Consider the following 13,039-nt stretch of genomic DNA (forward strand, 5'->3'; position numbering starts at 1 on the left):
TTTTAATCCATAAAAAAACATTTGACCCTTGCCCAAAACGGAGGCTACGGCTGTGAGAGCATGTTTGTTACGATGCACACAATCACACAGAAGCAGACATCCTCTGTCTTGAGTGGTGACCGGCAACACCATGTGCACTCCAAAAAATATATATATAATTCTTTTTACTCAATTTATATTAAACTAATCTTGAACCCTCTCAAAATTTTTGCTCATAAATTTTTTTGTTTACTCTATACCCAAAGAATCTATATCCATACTTCAACTTATTCCAGAGTAATCTTGAGCTCTCAAAATTTTTGTTCAAGAATCTTTTGTTTACTTACAAACAAGAAATCAATCTCCACACTTCTGTCAACTTGAAAAAGTTCAAAGACCGAGATTCTAACCTGAAAAGTCTTAAATCTAAAATATTATTAGTGAAAAATTAGGAATCAAATCTTCACGGTATCAAACCCAACGCCAACGGGGTAGCTAATGAACTATTTGTATGGAGTGGAATCTCGAGAAATTCATATTCAATTTTTATAAGTGACGATTTCTTCTAGACAGCTTCTGTGCCTCTCAGAACGAGCAGCACTTAAGGTGCTGACTTGATATATGGTGGTCTATCACTTGAATTAGTCCAGCGGACATGTGCAACCCAATAATATCCCCCATCTCACCAAAGTGCTTTCTCCTCTCCTGTCATTACCAAAAAGTCACAGATGTCTTCAGTTTACCGGTAACCCATCTCTCTCTCTCTCTCTCTCTCTCTCTCTCTCTGAGTTGGGTGTTTGTTGGCACCACTGACCAGTGACTCACTTGCCAGGAAAATCTTGACCCAATAGCAGTCTTAGCTCTCTCTTCTCTCTCTCTCTGTTGCTGCTTCAAGAGCTTAAGAACAGTTCAAAAATGGCAGTGAGTATTCCGTTTGATATATTTACTTCATTCCTACTATCTATAGTGAGTCTTTTGGCGCACCGTTATTGATATTTCTGAGTTTCTTTTTGCTGCAACTGGGTTTTACACCGGATTTCTTTTTCCCTGATTGATCTATAGCGAAATTGAGCTTGACTTGATTCTTCGGTAGTGTAAGATTTGGAAAAAGATGAACCTTGGGAATTGTGATCTTTGGGGGTAGGGGAGGGGTTGTTCCCTATGCAAAATAGCTAAGACATAATTTTATCAGTCAGTGCCATGTTTCGATGACAGGATACTAGACTCAACTCTCCAACATAGTCCATTTGGATCTGGATGGATTGTAGTTGAGCATTTGAAGTTGGAATTGAAATGTTTATATATACTGTTATAGGAAACTAATTGCGGCTTAGGCTCATAAGTTGTATGCTAGCATAGAGTGTTTATGGCTTATGATTTTGAACTACCTCAAACTTCAAAAGCTGAACATTTTGTTTTATCAATTGATCATGTTCTCGGTAACTATAGACGAATGAAGTATTAAATTGGATGATTAGAATCTCTTGGTATAATATGCCTTTAATTTCGGATATTTAATATGTTCCTATAGTAATCTTAGATTATGCGGTGCTAGAGCTTTCATATGACATTGACATGGTTATGTTCCTATGTTGGCTTTGAGCGAGAGAACTATGAGGAGCATATGATTGATTTCAATTCTCATATTCAAGAACCTACAGATTTTAACCACATTTCTAACAGATTTTGTCTATTCTTTAAGTTGTGATTTGGAGTTCTTTGTACGTATAAGTTAATGATTTTAGGGCTAAGAATTATTGGTATTCCCGAATTATTTATGTAAAGTCAATTAATCCGTATCATAAGGTTTGGAGTTTCAATGGGGTAAACTCAAGATCTGTGACCCAAAATTCTGATTTAAGATATGGTTATTGTGATAAAAATGTTTTTGGCTTATTTTCTGGAACTCTGAACGAAGTGTATGAAATGAAGAAACAAATTTCTTTCTTACCTATTTTCTCTTCTGGTGGGGGTTGATTATGGTGTTGAGGAAACCTTTGGGAGGGGAATGCATTCAACCCAAGATACAAGGAAACTCTGCAACCATACAGAGAAGGGAGATAAGATGTAGGCATCGGTCTTAATGCTTTAGTCTAAAATTTTATTGTAAAATGGACCGGAATTGAATATATATTTGTATTTGTGTATGCCTGTATACTAGACATCAGTAGCTACGCCCATCCATCATGAAATTCTTGTCATTTATAATTCCATGTAATCATTGCTCAGCTAGGTAGTATACATTCTTGCCTTTTCGGATAGAGATTGACAATAGTAAAAAGCAAACAAAATATCACACCAAATTTTTTATGATAACATAAAGGAGGATCATCTCAGAACACACTAGAACAAGGTAACTTCAAGGTGGGTAGTGGGAAGAGATCTCATTTCTGGTCTGATTGCTTGATTGGCCATTCTCCTTTTGAAGATATTTTTCATAACCTTTTAGGATTTGATACATATCCCAAGTCTATGGATGTGCAAAGTTATGCATTCAAATAATGTTTTGAAGCAACTTTGATGACCAAATTCCCAAAGAAGTGAAGGTGAATGCAAAATTGGATGAATTACAATGGCTGAGAGATCTAAGGGCTCTTACTATAGGATCCTGAAGGTGAACAATACCCCAAATTTCCTTGGAAGGCAACTGGAAGACCTTTAGTTGCATAGCTGCTCTTGACTCAGTCCTTTTGAGTTCCATTGACTCTGTTACAATGTAGTATCTGTTCATAACTACTTTCTCAACCTACTGAAGCACAAAGAGTCAATACCGCCTCCACTGAGGCTCGAACCTACAACCTCCCATATAGGAGAACAACTTGGCGCCAAGGGTCCTTGGCGCTCTTGACTCAGTTCTAATATTCTTCCAGAGGCAATTGACACTCTGGCAGAGAAGGGAACATGTGCTGGTGAACAGGTTCTATACGTGAAGAAACAGTTGACCATATTTTCTCATTATTCACCCTCTGAAATAGCAGCTAATATCTGGAATAATGTTTTTGGTGTTTTCTGAAATGCACTAGTTGATACTTGATACTGAAGATTACAAGGAGCTCGTTGTCTAGAGGTTGTTAGTTGTAAGAGTCCCACCTTGAAAAATAAGAGAGAAACATATGAGTTTATAAGGCAATGAGTTAGACTAGCTAATTGATTGGATCCAATCTTTTAGTGTGGTTTGGCGCAGGGACATTGGCTCTCTTAGTCACAGGCTTATGAATAGACTTGTAGCTGATTGTGTAGACCTATTTAGCTCTTCAAATTACGAGTCATTGTTAGGGTATGACCTAAGACGGCCCCTTCTTTTGCTATCAAGTTACTGAAATGTGCCTGGTTTCAATTTTTTTGCATCTTGAAATCATGATTTTTAGAATATGCATTGTAATTAGCTTACATTATATATGGTTCAAATTTGTACAGCAGCACTTGCAATTACCGACTTCTGGCAACTTGGAAGGTGAAGGAGTTGTCCCCTATGATGCCAATTCTGAAAATACTGAGAAGATTAAGAAAGGTGATTACATGAATCCTCAAGAAGATCCCGAGGCTGGATCCAAAGTCTTAGATGGCGTAAGGACATTAACCGACTCTCCTCAAAATCAACATAGTGGTAGTGCAAGACCCGAAAGCAGAAAAACAGATATGGAAACGCCAAAGGGTCCTGCAGAACCTTCGAAACCAAAACATGAGCGGCAGCTGAGTCAAGAAGAAGGCGATTTACGTAGAACTACTGATTCCCCCTTGCAACATGAGAGTGCTGGAAGAAAATCTCCTCTTGAGTCACCTCTTCACCGCAATGCTGGTGAGACCCCAAGGAGAGCTTCTCGTCAAAGTGATCGCAGCCTTGAAGTTTCACCACTGCACCCTCATTCCCACGCAAGGCTTGGAGGTAAAGGGAGCGGGGTTTCTTCTCCCTCGTGGGAAAGAAAAGGTTCATCTGAAGGTGGCCGGGGAATAGCTCCCTCAACACCTGCAAGATCCCGGCTTAGACCAGTTGCAAAAGTTGATGACACAGTAATGCTTCTTCCCCTTCTTTCATCTTCTAAAATTCTTATTTAATTTGTAGTTTGTGTCTTAAAAGGAAAAAAGAAAATCATAAGCAACTGCTTAAATGGCATCACTTTTATGATTGTCAAAGATTTAGCCATTTGCTTTTTAAATTTTTATAAAAGTTTAAGAAGTTATAGATTGAATTGTCTATATAGCATGTTTTAGTCTTCTGTCTAATCTAGCTGACATTGGTAGAGGCATTACTTTCACTGCAGCCCGATAACAGTCCCGTTGTTCCCAAATTTGGAGACTGGGACGATAATGATCCCGCATCAGCTGAACAATTCACTCAAGTATTTGACAGAGTGCGGGATGATAAGCTGAGTGGCGCTGGAAAAGTACCCGCATTGCCAGGCGATGCATCATACTCAAACAGTGAGAGGCAATACAGAAAAGAGAATGCAAAGGTATGCTGCCATCTCTCATCTCGTCAAAAAATGTTTTTAGAACTTTAGTCTTTAGCTAGAGCCGGATTTTGAAACGAAAATTTCCTAATTAAATTTGTTCCAATGTGGTCCAATGTTTTCATTTTTTTTTTCTTCTCAATTATCTGATCTCCCAGGGCTGTTCATGCTTTCCATGGCTTAGAAAGTGACAAAGCGTCAAATTGACGAATAGAGTGGAGCACACGAGGCGTGTATACTACATATTTCTCGAGATCGAGTCTGGGTTATTGTATATGGTTAGTCTGGTTTAAGTATATTCTTCCTGTGTTGTTTTGCATGAAGATAATGGAGAAAGAGATTCAAAGAAAAAAAGGAAAATAAGGGGCCTCTTCTCCTCAAGTATTCTGAGATAATATATATGGTTTCATGTTATTTGTATTGCATATGTTGTAAGTCCACATACTCTATTGTGATGAACAGAAATGAATTCATGTTCTTTTCCCCAATAATTTTTTTTTTTTTTTTTTTTCTATCATAGATACAAATATAACCAGTTTGAAATATGAACATGTAATTGTACAAATACTATGAACAATGGCGAATCCATATTTTTTGTGACTGGGTAGTGGGTACTACTTGATTATAAGGTAATTCTTGATTATAAAGGTAAGGAGTATGATTAGGAAATGATTCAGTTACCATATTGATCAGATATAATTATTATATAAAGAGCCCTAGTCTTCTGCTTAACAATTATTTCTCATACACCATTTATCAAAAGCTATGGTTGAAGGTTAGTATTCTATGATATCAAGAGCTTGATTTATTTCGGCCTAGCTTTTTTTTTTTTTTTTTTATTGTATTGTATATTAAAAAAAGAAAAAGAAAAACGATTGGATTTTTTTTTACTATGCTGCTACGCTCGCCGGATCCGTTTCCTTCACGTTGGTTGACCGACAATTGCCGGCGGCGACGGAACAACGTGCAAAAGGCCGTTCGGAGGCCGGTTGCATCGCGGTTGCGGGCAGATGGCGGCGGCGTTGGCATTGCGTCGAGGTCAGCGGCGGTGGCGGAGCTGGCTTCCCCGGCGACGACGCTGCTGAGTTTCCCTCCTTCAGGCGATTCCGGCGACCTAGCTTCTGCCGTTCCCGTAAAGTTGCCGTCGATGCTGGTTCGCTGCCTGGTTTTGTTGAGAGAATAAAGATGATGAAGGGTTACATAGTTGGGCCAGGTCTGGCCCAAATCTGCCAGGCCTAGACCCTCCTTTAAAAAAATATTTTTTTGGCCCGATTTGGTTTTGGCTTATTTAATTTCTTTCTTCATCATATTAAGATTTCTTCTCATTAAAATTATTCAATTGATTTTGCCGAAAGTTAATATTAAATTATTATTTAATTTTAAAACAAATTATTAAGTGTTAAATTTGTTTGCATAATTTTAATTGATCAAAACATGTTAATTTTAATTTAATTGCATAATTTAAATAGTTCCGTGACCTAATTGTAGTTTTTATTATTATTATTTTTTTTAATTCCATAGAACAATTGCATATTCGGGTATAGTTCACTGATTTATTTAAACTTTTTTTATTTTTGAAAACACCTATTTAAAGATTATTTCTTTATTAATTGATTTTGATTTGAATTTTGATGATCTGAAGCTTCATTGTTGGAAGAGCTTGGGGCTCTTGGAGACCCTGAATATGGACGCCTTATTTTCAAAGTGCCTGACGTCCTAAGAAATGTGAATAAGACGGCGTACGAACCAGAAATCATTTGAATTGGTCCTTATCACTGGGGAAAGGAAAGCTTAAGCACGATGGAGAAGCACAAATTGCGATACCTCAACCAACTATTGGATGAAAAAGCAAAAGAAGCTGAAGAGCTATTAGCAAAGCGGGGAAGAATTGAGTGCAGCGATGATAATAATATTAAAGAAAAAAATTGTGAAACCTTCCTACAAGAGTTGAGGGAGGTGGCAAAGGGAGCTCGAGAGAAGTATGCCGGATCGTTTAGTCTTAACGACTAGCAGTATTCAAGGCTTCAAAGGGGAATTTTGTGACCAATTATGTAGGCTTCTTAGGCAACCTTATTGAGTCCAAGGAAGACGTGGAATTGCTTTGTTACCATGGAATACTTGATAATAAGGTGGGCGAATCAAAATGAGTGGTTGATTTGTTTACAAAAATAAATCAGCGTGTCACGATCGACAAATTTAACTCTCTCTATGCTTATATCTACCGCGAGTTAAACGTGCATTGCAGCAAAAGAAGAAACTATTGGAAGGTGAAATTGTGGGAACCTCGGGGAATAGCTTCCATTACTTTAGTTACCTTGGGAATTTTTTTAACTGTTATTATGCTTGCCTTTCTGTTTTTTTAACTAAAGTTTAACAAAAAGCACCATCAGTAAACCTTAGTAGCCTCCTTGTCTCTATTCTGACATTTCTTTTAATCTTGTTAGTTAAATTTAAATGTTAATTTTACTTTATTCAAACATTTCATCAATGAAAAGACTAAGGGTCTGTTTGGAAACCCGAAAAATGACTTCTGGAAAATGACTTCTAGAAAATGAGTCATTTTCCAAAAGTCATTTTCCTTTCATGTGTTTGGCTGCACAATGGAAAACTGTCTTTTGGTGTTTGGTTCATTTTCCAGAAAATGATAGAAAATTGTCTTTTGGTGTTTGGTTCATTTTCCAGAAAATGAACAAAATGGCATACTAAAACATTTTAATTATTATATACCGAATATTACAATTTGAAATCACAATTACATGTTAGAAACAACATAAATGCATAAATAATCAAGTCTTGAAAATTAAAATTCACAAATTAAGCAAAAGCATTTTATTATTTAATCAGTACAAAAAAAAAATAACAGCAACATGATTTGACATAAAAAATCAAAAAAAAAAAAATTGCATCTGGTTTCGGAACTGGTTTTTCGCATCGGAAACCAGATCTGGTTTCCAATGCGGAAAACCAATTCATTGGTTTCCGATCGAAAACCAGTGAGTCACTGGTTTCCGATCGGAAACCAGGGAAACCAGTGACTGCACTGGTTTCCGATTTGAAAAAAAAATTCGAAAAGGGGAAGTCATTTTTTGGGAGAAGAAGGTTTGAGCGTGTGTTGATTGGAAGATGGAAAATGACTTCCGCAAAAAAAAAGGTGAAGTCATTTTCCGGATTTTAGCCCTCATTTTCCATTGACTAACTAGCATTTTCCTTTGACCATTTTATTTTCAGCCTTCCCAAACACCAAAAATCCGGAAAATGATTTCCAGAAGTCATTTTTCGGGTTTCCAAACAGACCCTAAGTTGATTTTTTGTTAACGACGATGTGACGTTGCAATGGTAATAGCAAATTTTTCATTATTCAATTGAATAAGTTTGTAGGGACAATCTCAATTAGACCCGATAATTATAGACACAATCTGTTAACATCACACAAAGAAAATAACGGGTTATTGTTTCCTTATCGTGTCCCGAGACGGGCTGACCCGTTATGTTTGTTTTTTAACGGGTCAAATCGGTTAACCTATTAAGAACATGTTTACCTTGTGTTGACTCGTTTATCCAAACACATTTATATTTAAAACCCGTTCCACCTAGGGTGCATTTGGAAACCCGAAAAATGACTTCCGAAAAATGTTTTCTGAGTTTTCAGTGTTTGGCAGGAGTGAAGATAAAATGAGGTCAATGGAAAATGATGTCTTAATCAAAGGAAAATATGTATGTTTTGGAGGAAAATAACTTTTTTTTTAGGGGAAGTCATTTTCCAATACACTATTGGTATAATCATGGTTGCAAAAATCGCGCCTAAGCGCCGAATAATCGGCGCCCGGCTGCCGCCGCGAGGAAGACCGGAATTGACTTCCTCCGCTGCCGGCCGGCTAGACCGCCTAGCTGGCTGAACCGGCGTTGAATTTTAATACATATATATATATATATATATATATATATATATATATATATATATATATATATATATATATATATATATATATATATATTCTGCATTGTAAAGTGGAAAAAATTCGGGAAGACATAACTTTTGACTCGGTTGTCCGTTTTGGACAATTTTTTTTTTTTTTTCAAATCATGTATTGGTCCACTAATTTATCAAAAAAATGCTTCTTTTGCTCTTAATTTTAGTTTTTTTTTTTAAATGTATTTAGATGGTTTAAACAATCTTTTGAACACTTTTACAACCACTTACGTAAGTAGTTTGTAAGAAATAACTATGGAAACTTTATGTTTTATTACTTAATTTTGAAACTTTTTAATTTTAATTTTTTTTAATTAAAAAAAAAATCGGCGCCTAGGCGCTAGGTGCCCCCTTGACGCCTAAAGAGCGCCTAACGTGTTTTGCAACATTGGGTATAGTGTATACATTACTATATACTATACATGCCTAACTTATGATATATATATATATATATATATATATATATATATATATATATATATATATATATATATATATATATATATATATATATATATATATATATATATATATAATCGCACTCACATGCGAATGCTTCGCCCAAGAGCGAAATAGGAATGGATTCTGTTCGTCCACATGTCCAGATCTAATGGATGAGAAACACTAATTTTTTTAAAAAGCGTGGTGGCATTTTCGTAAATAATTGAACATCGAAGTGCAACTAAAATGTATTACAAGTGCATGTAAAATGTATTGTAGGTGTAAGTAAAAATTTACACTGAGCATCAATAGTAAGTGCACCACTAGTTATAAGTTGTTGCACCTATAGTTATAAGTAGTTGCACCTAAGTGCATGAATGTTTGCGGGTGGTTTTTAGGGTATTACTACCCGCTGAACTCAGATAAATGAATGTTAACAATGCAAAATTACATGCACTTATAGGTGAAAGTAGGTGCACCTATAGTTATAAGTAGTTGCACCTATAGTTATAAATAGTTGCAACTATAGTTATAAGCACACCCAGGTGCATGAATGTTTGCGGGAAGTGAATGCTAACAAGGCAAAATTACATGCACTTATAGGTGAAAGTAGGTGCACTTGTAAGTGATTTTACTCGATGTTCAATTATTTACGAAAATGCCACCGCGTTTTTTTAAGCTATTAGATCTGGACACGTGTTGCGCGTTGATTCGTTCGCATATTCTTTTCTGGACACTTATTCGCACCTGAGTGCATCCCACTCTCTCTCTCTCTCTCTCTCTATATATATATATATATATATATATATATATATATATATATATATATATATATATATATATATATATATATATATATATATATTAGATCTGGACACGTGTCGCGCGTTGATTCGTTCGCATATTCTTTTCTGGACACTTATTCGCACCTGAGTGCATCCCTCTCTCTCTCTCTCTCTCTCTCTCTATATATATATATATATATATATATATATATATATATATATATATATATATATATATATATATATATATATATATAGAAGGATTTTATAAAAAATATGAAACAATTAAAATTTTGAAGTATTCAATTCTTTTTATTTTCCTGCTCATTTTTTAAAAAATGAACCAAACACACAAAGAGAGGTTTACGTTGGGTAGCCAAACACCGAAAAGTAAAATACTTTTAGAAAAATGACTCATTTTCCAGAAAACAATTTTCAGAAGTCATTTTTTAACTTTTCAAACGGAACCTTAAATGAAAGTGTTTTTCTATTTAAAACATCTAATGCATGGATAAGATTAAAACAAATAGATAATATAAAACAATATATTAAAATAGGGGTAGGTGTTACAAGATTCGGTTCGATTTTCTTTGGTTTAAAATAGGGGTACTCGTACCCTATGAAATTCCTGAAGGATGTTTAGCTCTGTTCTTCCTTCAATGATCAACTGTTATCAATTGACGAAATTTTATGCAACACTTCTCTGGAAATTCAATGGCAAATAAATTACCATGAGTCACACAACATTTTTTAATGTTAAGGCTAAAAGATTCAGCATACTGTTTTTTTAGCTTCCTCACACAATAGGGGTACTGTTTTTTCTTTAATTTTATCACTACCTTTATCACCTTTGTCGCTTCCAATCATTTCTTGTGTAACACATAATCTTAGTCTACTTTTACTTTTGCATCAAATAGGTATTACAATTTGTGCTTCTCCATTGTGCTTAAGCTTTCCTTACCTCCCCAATGATAAGAACCAATTGAGATGATTTCTAGTTAGTACGCCGTCCTATTCACATTTCTTAGGATGTCATACACTTTAAAAATAGGACGTTGATATACAGGGTCGCCAAGATCGCGAAGCTCATTCCATATTAGCCCTGAACCTCTAGATCAAAAAAAAAATTTAAATTCACATCAAAATCAATTAATAAATACTTAGGCTCCGTTTGGAAAACATTAAAATGACTTCTGAAAAATTAGTCATTTTCCAGAAAATATTTTCCTTTCCCGTGTTTGACTGTACAACAAAAAACTGTTTGTTGGTTTGTGTAACACCCCACATTTCTAACTCTTAATTACATCTCTAAATAGTCATTATCATAAACTATGCAGCGGAAAACTAGAAGATAAATAGTGGGAGTGTCACCGCCACAACCACTACTCTTGGTGATTGCACAGGCTAAAGGGGTAAAACTACAAAATACGATTAAGTCTGAGTACTAGAAATAAATACTGGAAAAAAATAAGGGGAAAAACGTCACCCCAACACAGTCTACAATAATCCTCCAACATGAAGTCATAATTCTAAATCTATAACATCATCATAAATAAAACTAGAGTTTAGACATCTCAAACTAAGAGACTAATCTAACTCGATCTCTTCTCACTGCTGGGCCCACCTGAAAGGGGTTTTGCAAGCAACACATAGACAAACAGGAAAAACACCCGTTAGCACGAAGCTAAGTATAACCACACTCAACCCTGTAAAGCATTCTAGCATATACTCTGAAAACATTTGATATCTTTATAGCAATAAGCTAATCTCAAAACATCTTTAGATTATCATATTCTTTCTAAATGCTTGCACCCTATATTATCAGCTGGCATGCTTATATAAGTATAAGGCTGATCACGTAGATTCATCAACATATAGATTTCTCAAATAGCTTATCAAGCAATTCATGCTTACATATAGGATCATGTTAAAAGACCATATAACAGGTGTTCACATGCTTCCACACTCTTATCACATAACTTATTAAGTAGAACTTCTACTACATCACAATAATCATGCTCAAAGGAATACCTTAAGTTAAGCTTCTCATTTAAACAATTCTCTTACGATGCTTCATTCGCATACAATCATGTATAACATTATGGTCATGCTTCTTATGCAATCTAGTGCAACAATATAATCATACTCGTATGCAATATAGTGCAACAATATAATGATACTCTTATGCAATCTAGTACAACAACATAATCATACTCTCATGCAATCTAGTGCCACAATATACTCATACTCTTATGCAATCTCGTGCAACAATATAATCATACTCGTATGCAGTCTAGTGCAACGATATACTCATGCTCTTATGCAATCTCGTGCCACAATATGATCATACTCGTATGCAATCTAGTGCAACAATATACTCATGCTCTTATGCAATCTCGTGCAACAATATACTCATACTCGTATGCAATCTAGTGCAACAATATACTCATGCTCTTATGCAATCTCGTGCAACAATATACTCATACTCGTATGCAATCTAGTGCAACAATATACTCATGCTCTTATGCAATCTCGTGCAACAATATACTCATACTCGTATGCAATCTAGTGCAACAATATACTCATACTCGTATGAAATCTAGTGCAACAATATACTCATACTCTTATACAACCTCGTGCAACAATATACTCATGCTCTTATGCAATCTCGTGCAACAATATAATCATACTCGTATGCAATCTTGTGCAACAATATACTCGTATGCAATCTTGTGCAACAATATACTCATACTCTTATGCAATCTCGTGCAACAATATATTCATGTTCATATGCAATCTAGTGCAATAGTATAATCATACACTCATATATAAATTAGAGTACTTTCTGTGGAGGTTTCTTTGTTACTTTCTCGAGTCTCTCTTGACCATCTTTCTTTCTATCGAGTTTATATTGACTCTCATACTTGAGTCTCTGTTGACTCTCTTTGTTGAGTCTCTGTTGACTCTCTTTCTTTCTCTTATACTCGTATACGACTTAGGGTTTCACAGAAGTGTGACTTACCCTATCAGGAACGGCATAATTCCGACCCAATATCTCCTACCGTCTACGGAACCAATCTCGTGGTTCAAACTATTTGGAATCAGGTATCGAACTATTAGTGTGCACACCCCCTAACCATGATTCCAAGCCCGGCGGGAAGTTTCCAACCTCGTAACGTGGGAATACGCCGCGTTACATATATTGGGACCGCAATGTCCATAAATATCTCCCGAGAGGAACATAGTCCAAACGGTATCCTCCAACACCTCACCGATTAGATAATACATAAATATATATCTCATGCATGCAAAAATTCTATTACTTCTCAATGCATCAAAGAATGATATACCACATGCTTATGATTTTTGAAAGTATTCTTGGACTCACGTTGGCCCTTTATGCATCTTTGAAA

At 35.5% G+C, this 13,039-nt stretch overlaps 1 protein-coding gene across 4 annotated transcripts; it reads left to right on the plus strand.

Moving 5' to 3' along the window:
• Window positions 1-705: 705 nt before the first annotated feature.
• LOC109179007 (RPM1-interacting protein 4-like) lies at window positions 706-4,934 on the plus strand. Of its 4 annotated transcripts, XM_019328570.1 has the most exons (5): window positions 706-724; window positions 812-900; window positions 3,397-3,990; window positions 4,242-4,433; window positions 4,589-4,934. In XM_019328570.1, exons 2-5 carry the CDS (start codon window positions 895-897, stop codon window positions 4,619-4,621), a joined length of 825 nt encoding a protein of 274 aa, XP_019184115.1. In that variant the 5' UTR covers window positions 706-724; window positions 812-894; the 3' UTR covers window positions 4,622-4,934. The 4 variants fall into 4 exon arrangements, with proteins under 4 accessions (XP_019184115.1, XP_019184116.1, XP_019184114.1 ...); XM_019328571.1 differs by lacking the exon at window positions 706-724 and having other exon boundaries at window positions 751-900; window positions 3,400-3,990; XM_019328569.1 differs by lacking the exon at window positions 706-724 and having other exon boundaries at window positions 753-900.
• Window positions 4,935-13,039: the final 8,105 nt, after the last annotated feature.

The sequence above is a fragment of the Ipomoea nil genome, unplaced genomic scaffold (genome assembly GCF_001879475.1).
Source record: "Ipomoea nil cultivar Tokyo-kokei standard unplaced genomic scaffold, Asagao_1.1 scaffold0875, whole genome shotgun sequence".
NCBI lineage: Eukaryota > Viridiplantae > Streptophyta > Magnoliopsida > Solanales > Convolvulaceae > Ipomoea > Ipomoea nil.

Coding starts and splice junctions, on each gene's coding strand:
- LOC109179007 (XM_019328570.1), top strand. Junction 3,991..4,241: donor TTGCAAAAGTTGATGACACA/GTAATGCTTCTT, acceptor CTTTCACTGCAG/CCCGATAACAGTCCCGTTGT. Junction 4,434..4,588: donor ACAGAAAAGAGAATGCAAAG/GTATGCTGCCAT, acceptor CTGATCTCCCAG/GGCTGTTCATGCTTTCCATG.